At 38.0% G+C, this 15,198-nt stretch overlaps 1 protein-coding gene across 4 annotated transcripts in view; it reads right to left on the bottom strand.

Annotated features, from left to right (window-relative positions):
- Positions 1-15,198, bottom strand: part of TRHDE (thyrotropin releasing hormone degrading enzyme) — a 361,531-nt gene that overhangs the window by 21,235 nt on the left and 325,098 nt on the right. For all 4 annotated transcript variants that reach the window (XM_001488016.6, XM_023631426.2, XM_070253944.1 and 1 more), the window contains 3 exons: positions 14,699-14,846; positions 12,749-12,846; positions 12,181-12,288 (listed from right to left, as the gene is read on the bottom strand). In XM_001488016.6, coding sequence (XP_001488066.3) covers positions 12,181-12,288; positions 12,749-12,846; positions 14,699-14,846 — 354 coding nt within the window. The remainder of the gene's footprint in view (positions 1-12,180; positions 12,289-12,748; positions 12,847-14,698; positions 14,847-15,198) is intronic.

The following is a 15,198-nucleotide window of genomic DNA, read 5'->3' as shown; positions in this document are numbered from 1 at the left end:
TATTCCTCCATTTCTTGATGAAAATCTTAAATCTTAGGTAAACTTAGGATGAAGTCAGCGAAAGTTTAAAAGTTTAACTTGCTATCTGTAGCACTCCTTGATATTCTGTCAAAGAAAAACAATGCAAGGTGTTGACTATAAAGCAGGGGTTTGTTTTTTTTTTCTTAAAGATTTTAGTTTTTCCTTTTTCTCCCCAAAGCCCCCCGGTACGTAGTTGTGTATTCTTCGTTGTGGGTTCCTATAGTTGTGGCATGTGGGACACTGCCTCAGCGTGGTCTGACGAGCAGCGCCATGTCCGCGACCAGGATTCGAACCGACGAAACACTGGGCCGCCTGCAGCGGAGCACGCGAACTTAACCACTCGGCCACGGGGCCAGCCCGACTATAAAGCAGGTTTTGCAGATAAAGTGGAGGCTAACGGCGTGTCTTAGTTTCCTAGGGCTACCATAATACATTTCCACAGACTCAGTGACTTACAACGACAGGGAGTGACTCTCTCACAGTTCTCATGTCCAGAAGCCCACATTGAGGTGTCCGCAGGGCTGCCGTCTTCTGGAGCCTTGGAAGAATCTGTTCCAGGCCTCTCTCCCGGCTGCTGGTAGCTCTGGCAACCTGTGGCGTCCTTGGCCTGTAAATCCATTGCTTCAATCTCTACTTCTGGCTTCACGTGAATTTCTCTCTGCGTCTCCCTGTCTTCTTTCCATAGGACACTTGTTGAATTTACTGCTCACCCTAAATCCATGCAATCTCATCTCGAAATCCTTAATTTAATTGCATCTGCAAAGACTCTATTTCCAGATGAGGTCACAATCACACATAGGGTTTAAGATTTGAATATACGTTTTGGAGGCTACTATCCAACCCAAAACAGTGTGTGCATGGGATTTTATGTTTCCTGTTATTGTCAAGAAATTACAAGTCATCATAGTTCTTTCCCATTTTCAGATATTTTAAGATATATGTATCACAAAACAATATTTGATGCTTCTGGGACATTTTTCATCAACATTATCACAATGTCAAGTAAATGTTATGATCATCAGAAAGAAGACTAACATGAATTATTTTCATTTCTGTTTTGAGATAATGTGAATTCTATGAATGGAATCAGTTCTAAGTCTTAATTACAAGGGGAAAATATACAAAAAGGAAATGTTGATGTTGCTAAAGAAATTTTCTCAGTGCTAATAGCAATGCTTATACTATTTTGGGAAAATGTGGAGGAAATTTCTTCTTATAGTGGTGAGTAGTAGTTGCAATAAACCTTATACTCAATGAATCTGAATCCATTAGTATAATCTACTCTCTGCAAGTAAAAGTGTTTTGTAAGCTGCAAATATTTTTGTTGGTGCCTCAGCTCTGGCTTAGTAAATAATAACGATCACTGCTGTAAGTTTAATTAGCATTGTTCCCTGTGTTGCCCATGCAAATCTATATTCACTCAGCACTTGTTCTGTGATAAACAGCCAGGCAGTTTAAATAGAACTATTCTATAACTAATCAATAGGCATATCTTTTGACAGATGACACAGAAGTTCAATAGTGTTATGCCTGAAATTGGTATAATATTAGACAAACAATACCAGCATGATAGGAGAATTACTATTGGCAGAAATGAGGGGAAAACCAACTATACTGAAAAGAAAAAAGGTAAATTAAATCAAGTCACCTTCAAAAGCATACTTCTGTAAAAATTAAAATACCCTGAAAAGACACTATGACTATTTGCCTCTATGCATGGCTAGTAATACAATTTTTTAAAAAAGCAAAATGTCAGGCAAAGCCAAAAGTGTTGGAAAAAGGAAAATAAGTGTATGATTATTTCTGCATTTTAAATTAGAATATAAAGTCATTAATGCATTTAGATTACAAACTAAATATGACTAGAAGAAAATGAATAGAAATATGCACTTACTGAAATTATATTAGCTCTAGAGGCAATTAAAGTTCCTGCTTCACCAAAAAGTAAATTAAAAATATACATCCAGATTAGTTAGTCCCTCAAGTAGGTCATTCAGTCAAATATTCATCCCACAATGAACTGAACTGAGCTAGCGTGTATTGAGTTCTCCAAATGGTGAGGAAAAGCAGTACTTTCAGTGTGATTCCAGGGGAGCTTAGGGATAAGAGAGATAGTAAAGGCCTCTTCTATATTCAGGTGTAGCCACTACAGCAATCCTAAGATATGACCCCTGCTTATCCAAATAGTGAGTTAGGTAGTGATTGCTGATTATGAAAAGGATTTCCACTTTACAAAGGAATTCACAATTGCATTAATTCAGACAGCAAGCACACTTACCACAGTTCATATATTATTTTTTGTCTACATCATTTTTCCAAAACACTTCTGTTTGGTAACATACTCTAATCTTAGAAGAGAAATCCCCTAAAGCTTTGATGAAGCAGCATAATCAGTTAACGGGGATTTTTGCTCTTCTCAGCAAATAAAAACAAAACAAACTGATTAACTGAAAAAGAAATTTACCAAACTTCCAGAGGATGTTCTTGGGTCAATACAGATTCTACCCAATCAGCTAAACTTTTTTAAAGTACCAAGACTTTAACCTTGAGAAAAGACTTCAGGAGGAAGGCCATTCTTCCACACTGTTCCCGCCGCTTAACATCTGCCGAGTGAACCAGTTTCTTTCCTCGAGGTCAGCTGTCACTCTGCAGGAAGGTCAACCTCACTGACAGGTCCAACTGTCCTCTTCTTGTAACTCTACCCTCTAGGTTCTCAATACAGTTAAAATCTTACAGTATTTGTATGACGTCTGATTAGTCTCAGTCTACCCCACTGGACTGGAAGCTTCAGGAAGACAGAAACTATGTCCTATGCTCATCATCGGATCCCCACCCAGTGCTTTTGAGCATGACGTCAGAGATTCAAGGTATAAGTGGTACCTGAATCCAGTACTGTAAGAGTCTGAATTAATACTGATTAATTAAATTAAGAAGACATTACTGTGGAAGAAATGTGCAATAATACTTTATTTTAGAAATATAGCCGAAAGTTCAAAACCAAGTTGACTATTAACCAGATACCCCATCGCTCAAATGTGGACTGGTGAACCTGGCCTACAACACTGCAGCTGTCACAATAAGAGACGCAACATGTTAAAGATTTTATTTTTTAGCTTTAAAGAACTACAGAGGGATAAATTGATGGGATGTCAGTGATGATGATGATTTTGATGGTAATTGTGAATTATTCCAGAGATTCCCATACCGCTTTCTGTTTTAAAGATTCTCATGAGCAATTTCTAGTCTCTAGGCTGGAGTCATGCAGACAGCAATTCATGACAAAGCGATGGCCATAACTACTGAAATATAAAATTCCTGGGGTAGAAAAGTGATGTATGGAAGGTGAAAACTCTTAGGGTTTTTTCCCAAGCATATGATAAAAGTAAACAAAAATATGTCCCCTCACGTTTTGCAGTGGGGGAAACTAGCTAAATCCGTATTACAATCGTTCAAGTGGATAATTCACTCTCAGTTCCCGTGCCCTCGGTGGGTCTGTTATGAAGGACACTGAGGGCAGAATGCACACAAGGGTGCACGAAGTTCTCTGTTTTCTCTGTCAATAGTATCCTGACTGCACACAGCGTGAAGTAAGGAACTAGCCCAACAAACCACAGTGCAGGATGCTGCCTCACGTGCCCGTAAAAATGCAGGTCAGTCAGCGCGGAGCTACTTCAGCTGATTCACTGAGAATATAACCACCTTTTACAGTATCCTTCCTAAACTCTCAGAAATTAAAAATTAAATAATTTCTGATATTCTGAAGAAAAACTGCAGTTTCTATGCCAGCTGTGGGTTGGAGGTAGAGAGATACATGACTTGTAAAGGCAGTGTTGGCTAATGTAGTAAAATAATGCTTTGAGTAAAATATTTAAACACATGAGAAAATTATAAAAACTATTTTGAAGCTGAGATATAAACTACCTATTTTATAATGCAAAGTAAAATGCAACTAGTTGTATTTTTAATGAGATATGAGTTGAGGTAAAATAAAGAATTGGGTAAGGTTCCTGGGGACATCTACATATAAGAATAAATTCCAGGGGTCCCCGGGCCGAGTGATTAAGTTTGCACGCTTTGCTTCGGTGGCCCAGGGTTTCACTGATTCGGATCCGGGGTGTGGCCCTAGCACCGCTCATTAAACCACGCTGACAAGGTGTCCCACACAGCAGAACTAGGACCTACAACTAGAATATATAACGATGTGTGGAGGACTTTGGGGAGAAGAAGGGAAAAAAAATAAAGAAGATTGGCAACAGACGTTAGCTCAAGGCCAAGCTTCAAAAAAAAGAACAAATTCCAGACAAACTCTTATATCATTTTTACATATCTGTATCTATGGATATATCTAGATCTGTAAATATATAGATAAAATTTTTGGACTTATAGTGGAAAGTATTAATAATAAATGACAAAATATATGAAAACTACTAGAGGAAATAAAACAGTTTTTAGAATGCACTGTAAATTTTAAGTTCCAAGGGCCACAATTCATGTCCAACTTATACTCAGCCATTCAACGTTGTGATTTCTCAATTCTCGCCTTGAACCCTCTCTTTATGTTATATTCTCTCCGTGAACAATCTCATCCACCTCTCATTCTTTCCATTTCTGCTCACATCCTGGGGCAGCTGTCTTCAAAATGAGCTGTTGGTATCTGGACCTAAGGGAGGACCATGCAAGGACTATCCAAGGATACAGCAGTGTTACAGCCATCAGCTCCCACATGCTAAACTCTCACAGGGACGCTTCTCTCTTCATAGAAGCCCTTCTCCCACTTTCTCTCCCTTTCCAGGGGAAAGGCATATTTCTCATTCACTTATCTTGCATCTTCCAAGGGTGCATTGTACTGTTATACCAAATAAAGAGAAAATTTTAAATATTGGTGTTGCTATCTAGAGAATGAGTTTTCAACTTTTTAAATTCTTTGCCTCCATAAAATTTGAAAAAAGACCTAATCAAGTTGTCAGGTGATAACTTAAAAATGTTGGAGATAAATTACTATGTGATTTTTGGCAGGAAACTTGGAAAGATTTTGAAAAATTGTGTCACATTGTTATAACAAAACACCTTCCATGACCAACTATTTAATTTTACGTATAAGATTTCTCAGCACTATAACATCAAAATGTGAATAGAATTGATGGTGAAATTTTTCTCATTCAAGTGATGAGTAATATTTACAATAGTAATAAAAAACTAATTGGAAAAAAGTCAATCTCACTTTTTACCTTTATATTTAAAAATGTTTATGTTTGGAAATTATTTATCAAAATTTGCAATGTATTTATGTTGATCAATTATGTACAAGCAAACATTGAAATGAAAACTCAATTTAGGAAAAAAAATAGCAAGTTTTATGATGACATAAAAACATTATGTATGTGTCCGCATGAGATGTATGTACGTATTTTTTACTGCAGACAAGTATGATAGACTGATCCAAAAAAGATTTTTCTTGCAAAAATATTTTTTTTTTTTAAAGATTTTATTTTTTCCTTTTTCTCCCCAAAGCCCCCCGGTACATAGTTGTATATTCTTTGTTGTGGGTTCTTCTAGTTGTGGCATGTTGGACGCTGCCTCAGCGTGGTTCGACGAGCAGTGTCATGTCCGCGCCCAGGATTCGAACCAACGAAACACTGGGCCGCCTGCAGCGGAGCGCGCGAACTTAACCGCTCGGCCACGGGGCCAGCCCCTCTTGCAAAAATATTTGATATTAGAAAACACTTTGAGGGAAGAGAAAAGAATAATATAAAACTTGTGACTATTAAATAAGAACTTAATCAGACTTTTAGATGTCTAATGGTAGGTATAAAATAGCTATGGTGTTTCAATTCTACTGGATACATTTAGAGGTCTTGTAAGAATTTTATTGAAAGACTGTCTATTTACAATATGCTGGAAGTTAAATCCTTGCAATTATTTAAAAGTATGATGGAGAATTTTAGACATAGACTTAAAAATGTTCTTTGAAGCAATTCCTATGCATAAAAGTCTGAGCCCAACAGGATTATTCCAGTGAGCTGTCATTAAAGGCTTCGTTTTCCTCACGCTTCATACTCACACGGTCGTTAACTCCTGTCGCTCCTCTTTCCTCAACCATGCTCAGAGATGCCCATTCTCTTCATTCCCTTCACCAGCTCTCAGGGCTGGAAGTTTCCCTGATCTGGTCAAATTCCCATACGGCAGTCTCTCGGAACACCACACGTCTCTCCTAGGTTGTCCTTATCTGAGTTTTGTTTTTAGTTTTGTGTGATTACTTTGAACAACTTCTGTCGCCCTCCTACACTCTCCCCCCTATTAGTCTTCAGGGTGTATAAAGGCACAAACCAGGTATTCTCAGTGCCAGAAAAGTAATGGGGGCTGGCATTAGTTGAATGAAGGAATGTTTCCTTCTAAGTGTCTAGCACAGCGGCTGACACATAGCTGCTCGATATATACTTATTCAAGATGTGGATAAATGAATATAAACCCTTGTATTAAAAATTAATTAAATTTTTATACATAAAAATATATATATAAATTTTCTATAACCAAAAGAGAACCCAAAGTGGGCAGATTGTGAGGAAACTGTATGATGTCTGTTCCTGCACAGTGAGAGTGAAATTCTGGGCTATTAGACCTGATGTACACCCTGGAGACATAGGGGCAATACCCTCATTTACAAACAAGCTTGAGCTTTGGAGAAGGTGCTGACTTGTTCAAATCCAAGCTGTCTAAGGACCAGCTAGGAGCAGTTCCTCACCCCTGCTCCCTGGAGGCTTGGGCAGCCCTGTCCTTTCCTTTATCCACACAGACTCCCTGCTGCGTCCACTTGTCTGTATGGTGCCCATGCTGGGAACTCAGCAGTAAAGCGAAAGGTCTGGCTGGTGCAACTTTAGCCTATGAGAATTTACGGGAGCCAATTTACAGTAAGAGGAGTTTACAAAGCAGTGTGAAGAATGCAGGGAACAGGCCCACAATAACTTGGAAATGGACAATAAGTTAGGCTCCAGCTTCTAAGGGAAGAAAACAGGCGGTTCCAGGACCAGACATATGCGGACCACAATGGAAAGAGCCCTCTGTCCCTCCGCATTTATGTTCTCATGTAAGAAAGGCAAACTGGGACACACAGGGAGCAGACACAAAGGAAGAGAGCTTAACTGAGCTCTTTTCACTGAGAGGAAATGAGCTGCGGCTGATGGAGAGCAGCGTGCCACAAGGCAGCTGAGTGAGGGGAGCAGGGAGGAAAGAGCAATATTGCCTGCAGGCTAAGACAGGCAGTGCTTCCAAAGCAGGGGAAAGGGCAAGTGGCCCCTGCTCCTCACTGAGAATTTCTGTGGTGATAGTTTGTTTTATATCTCATGCTACAGGTCACACCTTTATATCCTCAAAACTCATAGAGGGTAGGTCTAATGTTGAAGGCATTCCATAAATGTTAGTGTTCCCACTTTCTCCGCTGAAAATTCACACCATCCACTAGACAAGGGTAGTCAAAAGAAGCAGAGGGCAACTCCAAAAATGATTAATATTTTATGATTTCCTATTTGGGTTAGAGATTATACAGGCATTCTCTTAGATAACTCTCACGACTTGTTTGGCTGGTAATACTATAGCCATTTTTTAGATGATGAAACCCCGTGACTTTCGCAAGGTCATTTAGTGGGACGGCAGCAATCTGGTCAGAGGTGTCTCTGACTCTGAAGACAATACACTTTCCCTACATGAGTAGTCCCCAGACCAACAGCAACAGCATCAGCAGCACCTGGGAGCTTGTCATAAATACAAATTCCTGGGCCCATTCCACCTGTAGAATCAGAACTCTAGGGGTGGGCCCCAGTGGACTGCTTCACACGTCCCCCCAATGATTCTTATGCATGAACAGATTCGAGGGCCACAGGCTTACGCTGTGTGCCACAACCTGCATACAACTATTGCTTATACTCACTGCAGAGAGTACTTGAGTTCTGTTGGGTATCTTTTTTGTCCATTTGTTTGGTTTTTTAATCCTTTTGAACAAACATATATTACTGATACACGATAATTTGATAACCACCACCGACTCAGACGCAGTAGGGTTAAAAGGCAGGCAGGCTGGGGGTGGAAGCCCAGAACCACCAGCTACTGTTACAGAATCTTGGCAAGTTACTAAACCTTCATGAGTTTTGGATTGATCTTCTATAAAAATGAAAATAAAAACCGTGAGATCATGCACCAAAAGCACTTAGCCCAATGCCTGAAATGCAATAAGCACTCAGTAAAGTAAATATTGTTTTCATTAAGATTATCCTCATTAAAGACAATGATATTAGTAACAATTTAATTAATTGCATCAGTCATGAAGCCTGTCTATTACGTATGCTGCGAGCTCCAGAGATGCTCCCCTGCTTGTAATTTTATTGTGGAATGGCCTTAATTTTTCCAATTTCAAAATGAATTTCCAATTCATCTCAATTCAATACACATTTTTGCTTTCCTGCAATGTGCAAGGTACTCTGTTGTTTCAGGATATTTTATAAGTAGAGTGACGATACAACTTATCAATTTATATGTGGGCAATGGATACCACTATCTATTGAATAATTTTTTTTAATTAAATACTTAAAATCTTTATTCTGTATTGGCTTAAAGATTTAAATTGTACATTTGAACATTATTCAGAAAGTAATACATTATCACAAAATTAAGAGGCTGCGTTATTGTGTACACATTTAATTTCAGGTTAAATTTTTTATTCAGAGAAAATCCCATATTGCTATCTTGTGATCTCTGTGTAGTTAACTCTATAATCTCGAGTGTTCTATTCCAGAGATCTGTAAATAATAATTCACCTGCAGTAATAATATAATCCCTATATTTTACTCAGTAAAGCTTAGGCCAATTATTTCTTGTTTATTTGAACCAACCTGTGAAAGAAACCAGTTTCTGTCCCTTTTATTATACCTTTTATACATACAGGAAGGCTATCATCTTTTCTACATCTTTTCTTTTTAGAGTGAAATTTTCAGGTCCCACAACTTCGTCTCACAGCTCATGTTCTCAAGATCTTTTTATCATTTGTACTGTTTTCTACCAAATGCCTAGCAATTTGTCTCTTTTCTGCCATGCAGTGTTCTGCTGAACTTAGTCCGCAAATCACAGCCTAACAACACCTGAGTAGCTCTACCCGTTTTCATGCCTGATATCACGATTACAATTCAACACACAGCAGCATAGGAATATTTTAACAGGGATCAGAATGTCCCCTCATTCAACTTATCATCCACTGTAATTCTTGAATTTTTCTCCCTGCCACTTCCATATCTAGCTTTTCATTGCACTTTTTGGTTCCATTACCCTGCCCTGCACCAACTTTCGCATCCATTCCACTTACTGAATTCAACATCAGCGATTCCACCTATCTCCCCAGCACATCAAGATTCGGCTGTCTGGTACACAGCATCTCAAAGATCTGCAATCCCACTTCTTCTATGACTCATTGTCTACTAGGCTCATTAGTGCAAATATACAGCATCGCCCAGAATATTTCATAAGTATACGACTGCATTGCCTTTGGAGGGTTTTTTTTAGATGATTTTTAAGGTTACAGTTAAACAAAATAAGCAAACAAAGCAGACTGGTCTGTTGCTTCAAGGTAATTTAAAAAGAAACCTGGCTTTCCCCTTCATTGACTTAACTTGAGAAAGTTAAACTGAGCACCAACTACAGGATTGCCTTATTCTTTTATTATTAAGCTGTCATCCAAAGAGTAGAGATTAAACCCCTGATGTCTACACATGGAGAGCTCAGCAGGTACCATGTACCCTGCCTGCAGGAGGTCACTGTGAATGCTGGCCATGTCAAACGGTTGGCTGAGCAAATATTAGTACACACAGAATTAGTTTCACTTAGCATGTTGACTCGTCCAGTTACAAAAGAAAGCAAAGCAGGAGAGTATAAAAAAAGCTGAAGGAAATAACAAAAGCACCTTAAAGTATTAGGCCCAAATTTAATTATTTTACCACGAAAAAATGGTGGAGTTATCAACACTGAAATGAGCTAACACTATATATGAACTTTCATTTTAAGGGAATTATGGAAGTGATGGATTGTTCAAATTCACAAGTCAAAAATTACTACATGCAGTAAACTAAACATCAAATCATGTGTCCTCCTTCTGCCTAGAACCGCCATCTCCCCACCTTCCATACTCACTCACACCTACGCCTGTCTCCAGTCAGCCTTGCCCACCCAACAGAGTCCTGTTCATCCTCCAAGGCAGGAATCCCTCCTTCCTTGGGTTCACGTCTTGTCTCGTGTTCAGTTCTTGCTTCAAAGCACAACTATTTACAGAGCTGTATCTTCTATGAATTTTGAGCTCCCTCTCTTCTCTTTGCTTTCTGGCTACCAACTGGTATTGAGAATTGCTCAATAAAATTTTGTTAAGTAAATGAATTATTTCAAAAATAGCATTTTCCCCATAGCTATATATATATAATTTTTTTGGTGAGGAAGATTGGCTCTGAGCTAACATCTTTTTCCAATCTTCCTCTTTTTGCTTGAGGAAAATCATCCCTGACCTAGCATCTGTGCCAATCTTCCTCGATTTTGTATGTGGGATGCTGCCACAGCATGGCTGATGAGCAATGTAGGTCTGCGCCCAGGATCCAAACACGCAAAGACTGGAGTGAGCGAATTCAACCACTACACCACTGGGAAGCCCCTCAGTAGCTATGTTTTTAAATGCAGGAAGTGATATTTGGGTTGAATACTCACTGGAGAAATTACGGCAATGCAATGGTGTGAGTCCAATTTTAACAAAATGATAAGAATATATGCTAGATGGGAAAATTCATTAAAGGGTTTAAAAGCAACAACAACTCTGAGAAAAGGCATGTGTCTGTAGCAAAATCAAACAAACAAATAATCAAAAAACAAAAGGGAGGGAAGTAGAGGCCACAGTCTTTAAATAATACATTTCACTTTTTTTGTCATATTTTCATATGATCATGTATCTCAATAAAATTTGAAAGTACTGATTTTGGAAAATGTTTATGTTTTCATAGCCTAATTATATGTGGTAGAATTGAAAGAGGTGTGAAAAATAGGAAAAAAATTTATAAAATTTTTAAGTTTAATATAATAGTTTTCAGACAGCTTAGCTGAAAGTATAATTATTAGTAAAAGTTTAAATAATGAGGATGCTTTAGTTCTAGAGAAGACTGATGACACATCTACTCACTGTCTTCAAGTACATGATGGATCAATTGAGGGATGATAGTGATAAAATATTTTCCTTCTTAGCTATGTATAAGACCAAACAGGAAAATGCTAGAGAAGTTGAGATATGACAAATTACTAAGTCGTGTAGTGAAAGGGACCAGCCCCCTGTGCATGTGAAGTAAACCATCGGAACGAACCGCCCAGCTCCTCACACTCGTGCTGGGCCCTCAGCACAGCGCCAGAGCCTGCAGGAGCGACCGTCGACTGCCCAGAGTGCAAAAAGAAACGGATCATAAAGGCCCCTGGAAAATGAAGACGCCCAGGAAGGTTAAAAAACTGTAGTAAGAAGATGACTGATCTTTGAATTTTTTATGTTTAATATTCTTTTCATGAACATTAACATTAACAAGTGACATTTAGTATAATATTTTTATCAAAATGAATTCTATTAAATAATTTAACCTCACATTATGTATTAAAATACTGCAGTGTGAAATTCCAAGATAAGACAAGTTTACGGTCTCTGTCAAGGGTCACCAAAAGAGTAAAGACCTTTTTCATAACCTTCTTGTTTTCAGTTTTTAATATTAACATTTGTTACACCTCTTTATTTATATCATATGCTCATAGTTGTTTTATGAATAAATACCACAACCTTTTGTAAAGAACCTTAGAGTCTGGCCTAAATTAATTATTTTGTTCTCATGGGATAGCAAAGCCATCAGAATTCAAAATAAGTTGGCACCTTATGTATAAAGAATAAGGGCCTAGATGAAGAAAGTTAGTCTAACACTTAATAAAACCCTACAAAGATCAGTGTATTGTGGCTTTCACAGTGTTGCCTTTTAAGCTGTGAACCAGAAACAAAGTTTTCGGTGTTTTTTCCTGTCTTATTTTTCTTCAGTTGATAAATGGAATGCATCCACTGAGAACCTGAAAGCATTAAATCATATCAGAAATACAGGATTTGGTTCAGCTTACCTGTTCCTGTTGCTGGAAATCCAGTCCGAAATAAGTGTTGATGCCTGCTGGTGGCAGTGCTTGTTGCCAAAACTGCATGCCAGCATTATAACTTCTCTACGTAGTTCTCTAGAGACCACCGCAAGGAAAAAGATTAAAAAGCCCTGTTACTGTCTGGGGAGAAAGGGTAACTCATTATATTACACTACAGTAGACAAGTAAACAATTAGCACAAAATAGTTTTCAGATACAGAAATTCTACATTGCTGAGTAAGAGACAATTAGGCAGAGAAAAGTTAAGCATACTAAATGTCTTCTCTGGAAACAGTACTACATGAGGGGCGTGGCTTCAGAGCTCAACATTACCAACAAAGGCAGATCTTAAATTAAAACATGGCCATGAAATGTGTTTGCTCCCAGTACCAGGGGGTGGGAATGGTGCCACCCAGCAGCAGTCTTCCCAAGGGAGGGAAATGAAAGATGCAGAGCGACAGACAGCCCATCTCATGCAGCTAATATCACAATGGTGCTGATGGTCAGTCAGTGTACAGCTCTGAGGGAAAAAGCCAGTAAGGAAATAGAACAGTACTCATGCTGGTAGGATGCTTGAACAAGAGATCCATTAAAATTATTTTTTGGCCATCCAAGCTTGATGTACGTTGTTGCAACTTGCTTTAAAATGTATTCCTAAAGGGAGGTAGGGGAAATAAAGATAACGTCAGTTTTCAACCTTACCATGTTGACACTTAAAATTACGTAGTAAAATTAAAATATATTCTAAATGCACGTCTTTAAAACATCAGTAAAATTGTGGGCATGGTAATACTCTATTATAATTTTATTCAACTTAGTATTTCAAATATAGAAAGTAAGGATAAAATACAATTGCAATGATGGAAGTCTACTCCTTACTTCCTGTTGAACAATTAAGTAATTTGCTAACTATTAAATATTTCAGATGAAAACTTTTGTAGCAAAACAAGAAAACTGAGGAATATTGATAGACAGCCTGCATACATATATACAAATGTGTAGATATAGTTTATGAAATTGAGCACCTAATATTCGTGCGGTTTATGTTCACAGAGCATATTTAATGCGAAAGTGTTATATAGGCCCAGGCAGTAGCCCAGCATTGTTGAACCTGACATACACAGAACACTGTTCAGTAGAATGGTATTCCAGAGTCAACAAGCATTCAGATGACAACATACTTGAATATCAGTAGCAACGTAAGATACACGCTCCTCACTTTAATGTGGTCCTCAAATTTTGTCAAAAGAATGAAAGCATGGAAATTACAGTAAAAGCACTTAACTTTCACTGAAATTGAGGTGTCTGATATGATACACTCTTCTACGGTACAAATATATACAAAAACGTATGTTACTTTTACAGAAGTTTAATATCATGTGTCTCTGTGTTAAGGAGAAAAGAGAAGTGTGATAAGTCTTCCCCGAGCAGACAAAAACTATACCCTAACTGTGACAACACATTTCTCTGCATGTCTGTTGTAAGGCTTAGACAAAACTAACATGAACTGCCAAGCCAGGATTATTCTCATTTTCAAAAACAGAGGTGCCTTCACATTGGTTTAGACGAAAAGAAGCAACTCTGATGGCCGGCAGGCAATGCTGATGGCTCTCATAAAAAGGTTTCCAGCCATGGCAATCTAACCTCAAGCCATTCCAAACACGTAGATTAGTTAGCAGGGCCAGGATGTCACAAGAAATAGAACGATTTTATAAGAAAGAGGGCAACTGAAATAACTTAAAACAACTAAAGAAAAATAAGTAGTGCTCAAAGGTGATGGAAGGCACAGAGACATGTTCTCATATGCAAAACCTCACCAGTGATAGGAAATTTCGCAATCAAAAGCTCATTAGCAGGACTAATCCTGATCATCTTCAAAAGGATCGTTACTTGAGATTAGGTCGTGTCAGCAGCGCAGTTCGGGTTTGCAGGCTTCATACGCAGGAAACCTGATCAGGCACCATTCTGGAATGTCTGTCATGTCTTCACATCTACTTGGATTATCTGTTGTCTGCTCTCCTGTATCCCCTTGGACCCAATTATGAAAGGGCTTTTTTCTCAATGTTGATCTTATCCTTGTTAATTAAAGAAGTGAATTGAATTCATTATGCTCTTTTGTATAAAAATAATGACCAAGAATCTTTACTGAAACTGTCTACATTTTGTTAAGATCTCTGGATCACTCTACCCAGGTTAAGTCCTTTGTGAACACAGAGCTCTTTAACTCTTGGAAAGTAAGTTTGAACTTTAAGGATTTGCTGTGTATATTTGTTCTTAAATTCTGAGACATTTAAGCTCAGTTGACACTTTTAGGCCACAACAAAAACTGGCTTGTATTAAATTTCTTCTTCAAGTAATTGTCATCAGTGTTGCACAGAAAATCAGGACAAAAATGATAACACAAATTAGAAGGAACTAAAATAACTCAGGATCAGTCGAACACAGCAGATAATGAGAAAATAGTTTATCTTCTGAAAATAAGAAAGAAGAAAATATATCTTTTTACGTTGAAGACATTGTATTTCTCCATGCGGTCCAGCAATTTGTCTAGAGGATAAAGAGCTCGGCTGGCAGCATGCCAAGGAAGAAAATCCTTCTCTTCAGACAGGTATCTGATAACCTCCAGGGGAATATTCTGAGGCAAATAGCCAGCTCTGCACAGTCAGAAAAGTTAATGTTAATTACATGCAGAAAAGATACATGATGACGCAAAAATGCACATCTTACTTATGCAAATAAAAAGGCAGAAAGGTCATCACATATAAAGAAGCCATACTCACTGTTTGCAATACAATTACTCACTTTTTAAATATAGTCCTACTTAGGATGCCAATGCCCCTAATATATACAGAGCTGGAGAGTTAAAATTTACTTGAGCACAAAAATATCAGCATATGTATTTTTAAAAAGGAAAGAATTGTGGAATTTGAATAAAATCAACACTAGGTATTTTCCTTCACAGAAACTCCTCAGAGGTCACAAATAAGTGAAAATAATTCATTACTG

The sequence above is a fragment of the Equus caballus genome, chromosome 28 (assembly GCF_041296265.1).
Source record: "Equus caballus isolate H_3958 breed thoroughbred chromosome 28, TB-T2T, whole genome shotgun sequence".
Classification (NCBI taxonomy): domain Eukaryota; kingdom Metazoa; phylum Chordata; class Mammalia; order Perissodactyla; family Equidae; genus Equus; species Equus caballus.
The sequence above is the reverse complement of the archived record's forward strand: the minus strand, read 5'-3'. Positions and strand labels throughout refer to the sequence as shown.